This window comes from Peromyscus leucopus, chromosome 23 (assembly GCF_004664715.2).
Source record: "Peromyscus leucopus breed LL Stock chromosome 23, UCI_PerLeu_2.1, whole genome shotgun sequence".
In the NCBI taxonomy this organism is placed as follows: domain Eukaryota; kingdom Metazoa; phylum Chordata; class Mammalia; order Rodentia; family Cricetidae; genus Peromyscus; species Peromyscus leucopus.
The window spans coordinates 8,828,130-8,843,014 of NC_051082.1; the positions used below are offsets into that span (position 1 = coordinate 8,828,130).

General features: G+C 49.9%; 1 protein-coding gene across 2 annotated transcripts in view; it reads left to right on the forward strand.

The window, feature by feature from the left end:
- Ksr2 (kinase suppressor of ras 2) overlaps window positions 1-14,885 on the forward strand; it is a 382,945-nt gene that overhangs the window by 296,696 nt on the left and 71,364 nt on the right. For both annotated transcript variants that reach the window (XM_028878818.2, XM_028878819.2), the window contains exons 11-13: window positions 8,500-8,541; window positions 9,064-9,136; window positions 13,608-13,656. In XM_028878818.2, the coding sequence (XP_028734651.1) occupies window positions 8,500-8,541; window positions 9,064-9,136; window positions 13,608-13,656 (164 nt within the window). The remainder of the gene's footprint in view (window positions 1-8,499; window positions 8,542-9,063; window positions 9,137-13,607; window positions 13,657-14,885) is intronic.

Sequence of the window (14,885 nt, forward strand, 5' to 3'; positions counted from 1 at the left end):
CCTGAGCAGCATTACATCACAAGTCCCAGCCTGGGTGCCAGACATGGCTCAGAATGGACAGCGTGAGGTTCTGGATTCCAGATCCACGCCTGTCTATCCTGCCCTTGCTGTGTGACCTGATTCTGCCGCCTCGGTCTGTGAGAGAGTCGTGAAAGAGCCACTTGTGACAGGGATCATCCTCTGCCTTCCAGTGGACCAGACCTAAGACTCTTGCTGCCTCCCCCAGGGCCCAGCCAAGCCTGTAGCTCCCAAGAAGGCTGTACCAGTCAGATCTCCATCACTATGGCACCTGAGCAAGGACCTGAGTCCAATTCCCAAAATTCACGTTAAAAAAAAAAAATCCTCGTGTAGTGCACATTCTTGGAGTCCCAACACTGGGGACCTGAAGGCAGGTGGATCTTGTGGACTCAGTGGCAGCCAGCCCAGCCAGAGTGTTAGGTCTAGGTAAAGTGACAAGCCCTGTCTCATCAAATAAGGTAGACAGAACTTGAGGAATGACACCTAAGGTTGGCTTCTGGCTTCCACATACATGTGCACGTACCAAATACACACACACATATAGACACACACACACACACACACACACACACACACACACACATAGACACACATACACAGACACACATAGACACACACACACAGAGACACACACAGACACACACACACATAGACACACACACACACACAGTACTATTGGATTTGCTTTCTGAGGAAGTTAGTCTGTCAGTTGAAATTTTCCATGGAGTCAGCAATGTCACTTAAAGGAATTTCTAGTCAGACACTCGACACAAGGACACCGGGATCTGTGTGTCAGGACATTAGTCTTTGCAACAGCGAAGCATTGAAATCATGTCAAGTGCCCATCCAGAGAAGGGCCGAGTGCACTGGACCTGTGCGCCATTTGAGGGGACTCAGTACTTGGCAGAGATTTCCCAGAATGCCAAGACGCTCATCATGGGTTTTAAGTGGAAAGAATAACCGATGTGCAAAATAATCGGTATACGACCATTCCGTTTCTTGTGGATCGTTTTCATGCATTCATGCATTGCATGTGTAAAATCTGCCAGGACTCACTTCTCGGCTGTTGCTGATGAGCAGAGAGGTTTCAACTTTGTTTGCGGTGCTGGGGATAGAACCTAAGGCCTTGTGCGTGGGGCAAGCACTGTATGACCGAGTGTCGCCCCCTTGCCCATGTGTGTAGTTCATAGGGAAAGCCTAAGAGTGGTTTGTAGCAGGAATCTTAAAGAGCCTTATTAATAAAACAAACCCGGAGCCAAGTATTGGGGTGCACACTGGAAGATCAGAGAACCAGAATAAGCCACAGCTACCTCGCCTCGCCGGATCCTCAGCTGATCCTGTTTCCTCAGACTGGAGGCCTCTGAGTCCTCATCCAGAATGGGTCTCAGCTGAACTGCTGCTAGAAGCCTGAAAGCCTAACCAGCCAAATGCTTCTAGTTTCTGGTCTCCACGCCTTATATACCTTTCTGTTTTTGCCATCGCTCCCTGGGATTAAAGGCTCACTTCTTGGGATTAAAGGCGTGTGTCACCAAGCCTGGCTGTTTCCAATGTGGCGGCCTTGAACTCACAGAGATCCAGAGGGATTTCTACCTCTGGAATGCTAGGATTAAAGGTGTGTGTGTCACCATTTTCTGGCCTCTGTATCTAGTGGCTGTTCTGTCTCTGACCCCAGATAAGTTATTAGGGTGCACAATATTTTGGGGAACACAATATCACCACAGTAGTTCCTCCCTGAGTGGCTGCACCATTTGATGCCCTCAGCACATGAACACTCAGGAATTTCTTTTCTAGACAAGCTCTCCCCACAGTCACTGTCCCCCTGCCTCTGCCTCTGGAGTGCTGGGGTTGTTGGGATGTGCTACCATGCCTGGCTGACGGAGGGCTGCCATCTCACCTACTTTCTGTCGTGTATGTAATGGGGGCTGTGTGTGAGTCAGTGATTGCAAACGATGCGACGTGAAGCTGAAATGGAAAATAAAATACAGTCTCCCAGAAACGCAGTCAGGGCTTCCCCTGCCCCAGCTGAATCTCCCCGGGTGACAGGCATCTGGCTCTCTGTCACACTCCGGGTTCTGAGCTCAGGGACATGAGGAACAGAGCTTGGAACGTGGCTGGCCCTATGATGTTGTGTTCTCAAGGCTACGTAAGCTAACGCTCAGATGTAACTATGTTGCTAGAATTGATTCATCAGGAGTGTCCAGGGGATTTAACTTCCCTGGTGACCTCAGAGCACACGGGAAGGAGACATCAGCAAACCGAGTGTGACGTGTGCTGACCGGGTGTTGGTGACTGCATCCTGCCCACTCGGTTGGCCACTGTTTCCAGCCTTTCCTGATCCTCCCTGCTCTGCGGAGAAGCCCGTGGGGGAGCGGCAGTGAGTGGCTCTGAGCAGATGGATCTGGTTTCAGACCCCAGCTTTGTTTTGAGTGGCTGTGTGGTCCCCACGGCAAGTGACATGAAGGGACTTCTGGGTGGAACCTCCAGATATCACCTTTCTTTGGACCCATCGTAGTACACACACACACACACACACACACACACACACACACACACACACACACGAGAGAGAGAGAGCACTTATATGCATTCATGCACTTACATTTACACACACACCACACATACTCACATGCACACAAACTTATGCACTTATGTGCACATACACATGCATTGCACACATGCACATACACACTCATACACTTACACACATGCACACACAAATGCACTCATGTATACACATTCATGCACTTACACACATGCACATAAACATTCATTTACTTACACATATGCACACACTCATACACTTACACACATGCACACACAAATGCACTATGTACACACACTCATGCACTTACACACATGTACATACACACTCATTCACTTACACACATGCACACATGCACTTATATGCACACACACATGCACATACACACATGCATTTATGCACACACTCATGCACTCACACACATGCACACCACCCCAGGAAATAGAATGTTGTGGTGCCTTAAAAATGAAGGAACAAAGGGTAGAGTCTGTCTGGTGGATACAGCAAGATTTCCTTTTTATTTCTCCTTTGGTTTCACATGTTCCTGCTATGGATGGATGGTGTGGTCACCCCATCACCCTCCAGTGTCCCCATCTATTTCCCTCCGAATCATTTCTTCCCACTGTGTCCTCTAGTGTCACCGCCCTCCAGCACACACCCGCAGGCGTCAGTTCTCAGGGGAAGAGGGGCCTCACGGGCGTCTCCTCTGTCTGTGGGGACAGTCGGGGCCTGGTCTTGTGCAAGTGTCCACTGCTGCTGTGTGTTCATGGTTGCTGTGGCAACGTCATATCTGGATGGCAACACTTCATCAAACTCTTCTCCACCCTCTGGCTCTGTAGTTCTTCCTGCCCTTTCTTCTGTGGTGTTCTCTGGGCAGTGTGTGTGTGTGTGTGTGTGTGTGTGTGTGTGTGTGTGTGTGTAGTAGTGTGTGTTTGTGTGTGTGTATAGTGTGTGTATGGTATATGTGGTGTGTGTGTATAGTGGTGTGTGTGCTTGTGTGTGCAGTGTGTGTGGTATATGTGGTGTGTGTATGTATGTGTGTGGTGTGTGTGTTTGTGTGTGTATAGTAGTGTGTATGTAGTGTGTGTGTATGTGTGTAAGTGTGGCGTTTGTGTACATGTGTGGTGTGTATGGGGTATGTGTGGGGTGTGTGTGTAGTGGGGTGTGTGTTGTATGTGTGTGGTATATGTGGTGTGTGTGTATGTGTGTGTTGTACGTGCATGTGTGCGGTGTGTGTGTGTTGTACATGCATGTGTGTGTGGTGTGTGTGTTTGTGTGATGTGTGTGCATGTGTGTGTGTGGTGTGTGTGTGTGTGTGCTTATGTATGTATAGTAGTGTGTGTTAGTGTGTGTGTGGTATATGTGGTATGTGTGTATGTGTGTGTGGTATGTGCATGTGTGGGGGTACACATGTACATGCATGTGTGTGGTGTATGTGTGTGTGTGTGATGTGTGCACATGTGTGTGTGTGTGTGCGCACACGTGGCCCAGGTTGTATGCATGTCCCACCCCCACCAGTCATCTACTGTCAGCTCATGGACCGGCCTGAGTCTGTATGAACCGTGACGTCACCCTCCAGGGGCCGGCAGGATTTCTAAGATCCCCCTCGGTCTCGGGCAAGGCCTCCTCTCTTCCGAACCCTGCTCCTCATCGCCATGTGATCGTGGAGATGTATTCGCTTGCTCACTGTCTGTCCCCTCCATACGCCAACACCATAAGGGCAGGAAACCTGACCACATCATTCCTTTTGTGCCCAAGGCCAGTGAATATGAGTACCTATGGGATAGGAGTGTTTGCTGAATGAATGAATGAATGAATGAATGAATGAATGAATGACTTAAATCCTACACACTTCCCAGGACTCTAGTTCCTCTTCTTCACATTGTCTTCTTGACCTTCAGAGGGCAGCCGTCCTTAAGAAGCACCTATTGAGCACCTACTGTGTACCAGACACTTCCTGTAGAACCGTGAACCGCCTGACATAGCTCTGTCATACCAGAGTCCTGCTGCCGCCGTGACAAATGATCCCAGACTGAACAGCTTAAGACAGCACAAAGGCGTCTGAGGTTTCTGAGGTTAGAAGCCCAGGCAGAGCAGGTTTGACAGAGGAGAAAACTCCATGGCCCAGCGAGCCCAGGTTGTCCTGGAGGCCGTGGGGGAAGCAGCCATGTCCTTGCTTTTCCCCAGCTTCCATGTTTGCCTCCCTTCATTGTTCTACCTGGGCCTCTGTCATCCCCTGTGCACTGGGTGGCTTTGTGTGTCAGCTTGACACAAGCTGGAGTCATCAGAGGAAGGAGCCTCAGCTGAGGAAATGTCTCCTTGAGATCCAGCTGTAAGGCATTTTCTCAATTAGTGATCAATCGGGGAGGGCCCAGCCCACTGTGGGTGGTCCTGGGTTCTATAAGAAAGCAGGTTGAGCAAGCCATGGGGAGCAAGCCAGTCAGCAGCCCCCCTCCATGGCCTCTGCATCAGCTCCTGCCTCCAGGCTCCTGCCCTGCTTGAGTTCCTGTCCTGACTTCCTTTGATGATGAACTGTGACAGGGAGGCATGAGCCGAATCAACCCTTTCCTCCCCGAGTTGCTTTGGTCACGGTGTTTCATCATCATCATCGCAATAGTAACCCTGACCGACACAACCTGTTTTCATTGACTCTCTTTGACCTTTGACTTCTTTCAGTGACCTTTATAATCACATTGGGCTCATCCACATAGCTCAGGATAGCCCCTGTGTCAAGAGCCCATTTAAACCCATCTGTAAAGAACCTTTGCCATCTAAGCCCACGTAGTCACACTTCTCCAAGATTAGGACACGAGCAACGTTTATTATAAATAAAAACCAAGTTCTTGCTATGTACTCCAGGCCAGTCTTGAACACGTGGTCCTCCTTTTCTTGAAAAGAACTTGACCATCATCCCACCTTTATGACTGGTTAAGAGTCCCTCACTGGCCAGGCAGTGGGGGCATAGGACTTGGATCCCAGCACTCGGGAGGCAGAGGCAGGCGGATCTCTGTGAGTTCGAGGCCAGCCTGGGCTACCAAGTGAGTTCCAGGACAGCCAGGTCTACACATAGAGAAACCCTGTCTCGGAAAAGAGAGAGAGAGTGAGAGAGAGAGAGAGAGAGAGAGAGAGAGAGAGAGAGAGAGAGAGAGAGAGTCAGTCCTGCTCTGTAGTTAGAATGTGGTGGTGGTAGTGGGGTGTGTGGTGAGATCATCTGGGCCCTCTGAGGTGTAGTAGTTTTTCATTTTATAATTTTAGCCTTTTGTTGACAAAACAGCTTTGTGTGAGATTTGTACAGGCCTGTGTAACCAACAAGGCTCCTGGACTCGAGAGGGGCCTTTGATTTAGACCGCTGTACTTTGTGACCTGGAACAAATTGTCTCCCGGTCTGTACACCTGTGATCCAGAATCAAAAATAACCCCACTGGCGTTCCAAGGCTATCCCAGACCAGGAATTGGGCTAAGCCAAGAGCTTCCACTCTTGCGTCCTCAATAAAGAGCGGTGACTTTAGTCCGTCCTCAGCATGTTTCCCACCTACGTGTGTGGGGACTTGGGGCTCCCGAGGTGCTAGGATTTACTTTCTGTCCTAAAGGAGCTTATTAATCGACTCCAGCCTCAAGGGGAGTGTTTCATTTACATCCCCCCACGAAACAGTTTAGCACCTGAAGCTGTCTGTCTGTCTCTTGGTTCTAAATCACTCCTGTCTGTTAGTTAAAAGAGCTGGGAGTCCATTTTTCACCACTTACTAACGCATTCATCCCACAGATCTAGGGCTCCCGGGGCCTCATGAATATCACAGTCCAAGGATGCTCATGTCCTTGTGGAACATGCATGCCATCTCCACACATTCTCCCACACGCTAAACTATGGGAAACCGGCCCCCACATTTACTTACCCCAGGGACTCTAGAGGAGAGAGGGATAAGAAGAGATTTAGATAGAAATAAAGAGGGGAGAGAAACAGATAGAAAGACAGGATAGCCTCAGGTGGGCCTGGACCCTTATCCACCGGCCCAGAACTTTAATCAAAAGGGCTTTTTATAACAATGCCAAGAGGCAAGGCAAAAGACCTCCCCCTTTGCTAGATACAGCCAAGTGTAGAGCCTTCCAAACACCTGGTACCCAGGCCCATGGTCCAATCATCTTTTCATGCAGGCCTGCTGGGTAAAGCCACTAGGAAACCTTGGTGGGCTCCAACACTAAACCACCTCTAGGTGACACACAACACCGAGCTCTGGGTGAAAGCTGTATGGTTTTCACGTGTTGTGTAGGGCCTCACAGTCAGAAGAAAATATACCATGGTTGGCACACATATCATTCATTAGAGACTTTTCCATCCTGGATCAGTTGTATCTGCACACGAAGAACCAAGGCTCCAGCTGTCTCCACTCAGAACCCACTGCACACTTCTTGGTCTCCGTATCATGTACCCGGAACTAGTATTGTCCCTGTTTCGTCTGTGGATGCTGAGACATGGAAAGGTTGGTTTGGAATTTACCAGGGACGTAAGCAGAGCCAACACTCAGGGCCACAGGATGGGCTTTTCTAGACTCCAGGCCCAGACCTGGGTCCTCCCAGGGGGGAGTCAAGTTAGCAGTCCTCGTCTCTGGAGGCGGTCACGTTGCTTCTGGTACCAGATTCTGCAGTAGCTTGTATGTGACCCCATCTCTGCCAACCACCATGCTTATTGTGGGGGTGGGGATGGGCGTGGGGGTGTAAGCTGTCTGACCTACCCACACTCCATGCACCGTACCCCAAAGAAACAAATGGGCCAATTAGAAACCTTGGCCTTTGGTGAGTGGACCCGAGTGGTCGACTCAGTTGTCAAGAGCATCAGTAAGTGAGGTTTAGGAAACATCTTTTGTATAATTATTCTTGCTAAACGTAGAGATTAATCCAAGCTTATGGTAAGCGGGGAAAGGCCTGCTCTCTGAAAGGGCAAAAGAGAAGAGAGAAAGGTGTCCACACCCCGATCTCCAAGCCTGTGCCTGATGTGGAGAAAGGGTTATGGCAGCTGGGGTCAAATCGCAGATTTTGAGGGGTGCAGATGACCCTGGATTAGTCTAAATTTGATCACATAAGGGCGGGCAAGAAGGCCAGCAGGAAGTGATGTCAGAACAGCTGAGACAGGAGAGAATTGCTGGGGAGCCGAGGAGCACTTGGGTTGAACTCTCTGCCGACTACGCTTGCTGGGGAAGAGAAACCACCTGCCCAAAAGACTTGTTGGGACTCTCCAGGGAGTCCAAACCACACACCTTGTCCGTGGCTCTTTAAGACTTATTTTCCTGTTCCAGTCTGTAGAGCGGTGGTTCTGAACCTTCCTGACGCTGCCACCCTTTAATAGAATTCCTCTTGGTGGGGTGGGGTGGGGACCCCCCCCACCCCCCCCAACCGTAACATTATTTCGTCGATACTTCATCACTGTGATTTTGTGATTGTTACAAATGGTAACGGAAACATCCATTGTGCAGGATAGCTGATAGGCAGCCCCCAAAGGAACTGCAACCCACAGGCTGAGAATCACTGCTGTGAAGGGAATCTGTCCGTGCTATTGGGAGTCATTATGTTTATTGTCGCTTGATAACAGTGCAAAGAAAATAGTCCAATGTGAAGGTCGATGCTGAAAAATTGTGTAAAGGATCTGTAAAAGCAGAGAGTATTTGGGATTATAGCTTCGTGGTGGTGGTGGTGGTGGTGATGTGTGTGTGAGTGTGTTTCACTGTGCCTCTGAGAGGACCTGGCCTGGTTTTAGGGAGTGTGAGATGTCAAGTGTTTGGGTCCCACATGTTCCTACTCCCTTATAATTCGGGGTGTCTGCTGAAGTGTGGACCCTCTAGGGGTGGACAGAGGATGACTACGCAGTGACAGTCGGGATGAGGCTTGGTGCCCACCCAGACAGCACTCGGGTGGCACTCACGCTGGTGTTCTCTGTCTTTTGCAAGCTCCCCACTACTACAAATACAAGCAGCAGTTCATCTTCCCAGGTGAGTGTCCTGGGAACTGGCCCTCTGAGCAGCAGGGATTGCTGGGGCTGGTGGAGAGAGGTCAAGAGCAGAGGGGAGACTAGTGGGGTCTCCACACTCCAGGATAACATCTGGACAAGGAAGAGGAGAAGGTAAGGGTGGGAGATGCTAAGGGCACCAAGGGACCCAAGGATATACCCAAGCATGGCAGAGGCCCAGAGGGTCAGCAGGCCAAAGGGACCTGAGCTGGACAGATGTGAACTGAGTGGTCCCCTTGACCCAAAGGGGAACCAGGGGTGAGGAGGATTCAGGGATGGTCAGTGGATGCTTAGGCATCCTGTCCAGCCCCCTTGGTAGTGATGATGTGTATGCAGGATCCCTAGAATGCTGGTCCATCTCAGTGGGCAAGGCAGGGGGGAAAGGAAGCTGGAGAACATTGGAATCCATAACATGGGGGAGGGTTGCTGGCTGCTGTGTCTGTTGCGGGGGTGAGGGTCATGGGTTCTAGGTTTGAACACTGAGTATCCGCCCTCTGCCTCTCAGATGTGGTGCCTGTACCGGAGACGCCCACCCGGGCACCTCAAGTCATCCTGCATCCTGTCACATCGAATACAATGTAAGTGACTTCATCCCCCTACCCCAGGCTTGGGTACCTTCAGCCTTCCTGGTTTCTCTGCTGTCACTTTGTCTCAACCCAGGAGGAGATGAGTAGGGGACAGAAAGATACAGGACATGGCTCAATAGAGAGAGGGGGGCTGGCACCCCAAGCTGAGAGAGAAGTGATAGGAGGCAGTGTCGGTCTCCACAAGCCAGCTCTCCCCGAGGCTCTGGTCCTCCGTAGCAACTACAGTTTCTAGAGGTCACACCGTTTTCTCACAGGGCTCTCCTCATGATTCCAGACAGCTGTCCCAGGCAACAGCTGGACTTTCGTTTATACCATGGTCTCCCTTTTTTTAAAAATGTCTTTTGGGGCTGGAGAGATGGCTCAGAGGTTAAGAACACTGGATGTTGTTCTTCCAGAGGTCCTGGGTTCAATTCCTAGCACAGCTCACAACCATCCGTAATGAGATCTGGCTCCCTCTTTCTGGCCTGCAGGGATACATGCAAACAGAACACTGTATACATAATAAATAAATAAATCTTCAAAAAAAAAAAAAGGTATCCTTTAAGCCAAGCCTGGTGGCACCTGCCTGTCATCCCAGATGCTTAGGAGGTCAGAGCAAAAGAATTACAAGTTCAAAGCCAGCTGGGGCAACCCCAGAAGGCCAGGTCTCAAAATCTAAACATCTAAAAAGGGCTGCGGATGTACTTTGGTTGTGAGGCTCTAGGTTAAATCCCTAGTCCTGAGGAGAAAGGGGGAGGGGAGGACAGGATGAAAGAAAGGGAAACAAAAGATAAAGGAAAGACAGTGTTTACCTGGAATCAACAAACTCTAGCCTGTCAGACGAATCCCATCTGTCACTTGTCTTTATAAGTAAAGTTTTATTGAAACACTGCCATGCTCGTGTGTGTACCGGGCCACGACTGGCTGACTCCTCAGTACAGCAGGAGGGTTGAGAGGTGATAAAGAAGCCTATGGCTCCCCAAAGCCAAAAAAAAAAAAAAAAAAAAAAAAAAATCCTGACTCTCTGGGCCCTTGCGGAAAGAGCCTGCTAGCCTCTTGTTTATACCACCGCGAAATGAACAGAAGCTGATTTGGGAGAATTTAGACTGTTCTGTGAATAAGGGAAGAGAAATTCGCCCCTTGGAATTTCATGCTGCTAGAACATTCTAGCAGGCTTTCTCATCCTGTTCCTGTATTGTGATTCATGACAGAGGCGGTTACAATCCGTGCAGTCCTGTTTTATCTTTAATACGGTGTCGCTGATTTTTCCCATGCGATTCTGGGTTCTTCATAGGCCGTGTCTTACTGACTATAGAATGTCATACTGATGTGGGGTTCAGATCTCCTCCCCCCATGCCCCCCCGCAGTAAACAACATGGCCACAACTGTCTTGGTGTACGCATCCCCTGGATGGCCCACTGCTTAGACAAGCAGAGAAGTCGCCCTCCTTCCCTTTGGCGCCTGTGCCCCAAGTCTGGGCCACGCTGGGATGTGACGGGTTTCACAGCTCTCATTTCTGCCCGCGTGCCTTTTCTTCTTGCCTCCCTAATGGCTCCATCCCACTTGACCCGCATCAGGACTCGGTGAAGCGCCGGACGTGGTGCATCTCTAAAATCAAAGGAGCAGTGTCTTGCCGGCGGGTGCTTTGCTGACCTAGATCTCTGGGTCAGTTCTCCGCGGCTCACAAACCAGCTCCACGCTTTGTACAAGATGAACTCCGAGTTATTAATGATAGCTAGAGCTGCTGTGTCGGGGGCAGGGAGCTGCTTGTGATCTGTGTAAATGTGTGAGGAGTAATGGAAGGCTGCAGCTGGAAGTCACTGAACAGCCCCCGGCTGCTGGGGGCCCACCTTGAAGCAGAAAGGAACGGGCTGCCCTGGGGGACTGGCAAGGAGAGGGAAGCCTGTGTTGTCCTGAGTTCCTCGATGTCCCCACTTCCTACGGCAACACTGTAAATAATTGATTGACACACGTCACACACAGTGACCCTCCCTCTCCTCTTCAGCTCTTGCATGGCGGTAGATGGACTCAGTCTGCAGGGCCCTTAGCTCCCTGGGATCTGAGGGGTGGGAGAGGGAAACTCCTCCCACAATAGGGTGGGTAGGGGAGTTGCTAAACTTCCATCGGAGAAATAGAAAGAGGATGGTTTTCCTGGTGGTGGCTTTGCCCTACCTCTTCTGAGTTTTGTGTGCAGTCTGGTAGCCAAGCTGCTCTGCTCCCACTGCGTTCCATGAACACACATCCCTGAGTGTCGAAAGCTTCCTCCAAACACCCCTGTGGACGTTGACTGTGCCCCACATCCCCATCACAGAACTATGCATTTGATAGTGCCCTCACATTCTTAATACACAGCCAACTATACCATCAACACACAGCACATCCCTAACACCCTTAGTGTGTCCACACAACTCAGACAAGCCCTGACACACATCCCGTTGACCCTTGCATTGCTCACACATAGACCCCATTTCTCCCTAGCACCCATGCTTAGAATACAACCGCAGCTTTTGAGTTCAGTACACGTGACACACACTCACACACACACACTCACACCTGTTTATTTCCACCCAGCAAAGTTCTTGTTTACGTATCTTGAGTCCATGAGATTGGCCAAGTTCAACTCCAACGCCATTGTATTAGTCACCGCTCTGTTGCCGTGAAGAGACACCATGGCCAAGGCCATGTCTTATAAAAGGAAAGCATTGAATCGGGGGCTTCCTTACAGTTTCCGAGGGTCAGTTGGTTATCATCAGGGCGGGAAGCATGGCAGGCATGATGCTGGAGAAGTCCCTGAGAACTACATTCTGATCCATGGGGGTAGAGGACGGGCAGACAGACAGACAGAGAGACTGGGCTCAGTCATATGGGCCTCTGAGACCTCAAAGCCCACCCTAAGGGACACACTTCCTCCAACAAGACCATACCTCCTAATCCTTTCAAATAGTGCCACAATCTAGCAATTAAGCATTCTAATATATGAGCCTTGTGGGGGTCACTCTTATTTAGACCATGACAACCAGGGACTTCCAAACATGGCCAGTGAGTCTCCTCTTCTGGGAATTCCCACAACCCTCCATTTATTCAGTTCACTGGTAGCTGCTGCCCCTCTGCACCTGTCTACGGTTAGTTATTTCAGCAGTAAAAAGATGTCCCTTTATGTCAAGAGCCATCCTGCCTCCAACTCCAGAGCCTCTTCTTAAAGACATGCCTGGATGGATGGATGCAAAATGAATGAATGAATGAAGAATAAAATAAATGGACAGACAGATGCATTGATATTAAAATCCTTGTAGGGGGGCGGGGCATCCTTGTAGGATGGCTCCACAGCTAAGAACACCTGTCAAGTTCTTGCAGGGGACTTGAGTTTGTTCTCAGCACCAGTGTCCGGTAGTGTGCTAATCTTATTTCTGTTGCTGTGATGAACACCATGACTAAAATCAATTTGTGGAAGAAGGAGCTCACATCAGCTTACAGCTCTCAGGTCACACGCGGTCACAGAGGGACGTTAGAGCAGGAACTCAAGGCAGGAACCTGAAGGCAGGAGCTGATGCAGAAGCCATGGAGGGGTGCTGCTGACTGCCTTATTCCCCATGGTTTGCTCTGTTTTATTTCTTACACACCTCAGGATCATCTGCCTAGGGGATGGCACCACCCACAGTGGGCTGAGCCCTCCCGTGTCAATCATTAATCAAGATAGGGCCCCAGAGACTTGCCAGTGGGCCAGTCTGATGGAGGCATTTTCTCATCAGTTGAGGTTCCTCTTCCCAGATAACTCTAGCTTGTGTCAAGTTTTTTAAAAAACACTAACCATCCCCATTGGCTCATAACCCCATGTGACTCCAAATCCAGAAGGTCAGCTGCCCTCTAACTATGAAAGGTACCACAAGCATGTGTACACACCCACACACAGATACATAATTAAAATTAAAACTGAATCTTTCCTCCTAGGAGATTCTGAACATGAAGTTTAGAAATGTGATGTATTCTTTCACAGCGCACAGGAGTTGTTCACCTGTGACATTTTCGCCCACTTAAAAAGAGGCTGCTAGCCGGGTGGTGGTGGCGCACGCCTTTAATCCCAGCACTCGGGAGGCAGAGCCAGGCGGATCTCCGTGAGTTCGAGGCCAGCCTGGGCTACCAAGTGAGTCCCAGGAAAGGCGCAAAGCTACACAGAGAAACCCTGTCTCGAAAAAACCAAAAAAAAAAAAAGAGGCTGCTTTACTAGTTGAAGCCAGAAAGCAATAAAGAAAAGCAACCCATGAGCAAACCAGGAGAATTTCTTTTAAAATAATGGTCTTGTGAGCTCTTTCTGTACTCAGCTCTGAGTTGTTTCAGATCCAAGTGTTTAAACCACACGGGAGATAAAGGTTACGTGGCCACAACTTACCAATTTGGACTCCTGAGCGTGGCTCACCTTAAATCCAGAGTTGTAAGATCACGGGTGATTTCTTTTTTTTTTTTTTTCCCCCTCTCTGATTTACAGCTTGGAAGGAAATCCATTACTTCAGATTGAAGTGGAACCGACCTCAGAGGTGAGACTTGGAGATCGGCAAGGTGGCTTTGGCTCGAGGTTGGCAAAGCTGCCCGATGTCGTCGATGACGCAGAGGGATGGGGGCAGGGGAGGTGGGGTACAGGGGCTGTTTGATGGATGTTCTCACTCTAGGACAATTAAGGAGCTGTAGCTCCTCCAGGCGCTGAGCCTAATGGGCCGTTCAGCTGTGTTCATCCTGGCAGAGACAGTTGGAAGGAAATTGGCCTGTGATTTGCATTTTTAGGTAAAAAATTAGCTCAGGGCTGGGGGAGACGGGAAGGGGGATGTGCCCCACTGCCTTTGAAATAACAATACAGTAGCGTTGGGAGCACCAGGATGCTAGCCTGACAGCATGGTGAGGAAGTTCTGGGCTTCCTTCCACCTGTACTAAGGGAGTAAAGAAATGTCCTGGGGAATGACCATTGGGTCTGCCATCTCGGCCCTACTGTGTGCCCTGAGCTAAAGGGTCTAGAAGCAGGGCTCTGGAAAAGAGGCCCACATTCCATTCTGAGACGGGAGCAGCCACCTAGAACTGACCAGTGTCATGGACAGCCAGCTCATAGACTTAAGGTCCAGTGAAGAGGTCCCTTTATTAGGTCTTCTTACCGAGGTCTCTGGGGCTTCTCACAGGGTCTGGCATCTGCTCTTCCCCCACATGTTATAATAGAGTCCACTAGGCAAGATGCCCCTGAGCCTAGATATCCCCAACCCTACGCATTCTCCCTTGATCGATCACAACTAACCCCAAGAGTCATATGATTAAAACGCAGGTCTCACTGCAGACCTGCTGATGTTTTAAAAATTATTAATTTTTATTTTACGTGCACTGGTCTTTTGCCATGGGTCTCGGGTCCCCTAGAACTGGAGTCACAGACAGTTGTGAGCTGCCATGTGGATGCGGGGAATTGAACCTGGGTCCTCTGGAAGAGCAATCAGTGTCCGTCACCACTGAGCCATCTTTCCAGGCCCAGCCTATCGATGTTTTAACTCAATAGATCCAGATGGGGCCTGAGAATCTGCATTTTCTCTGGCATCCCAAGCAGATGTTTGATGTAGGCAGCCAGGCAATGGCAGGAACTTCAGAACTCATCAACTCGCTTAAAATTTCACCACCCCCTGGGGAAAATTCTTATCTTACTGCCACTTTATAGGGAGATAAGGAAAACTCAGAGAGGTGGGCCAGTTTCCCCAAGGTCACACAGGCCAGAGGCCAGCTCACTGGGTCTAAG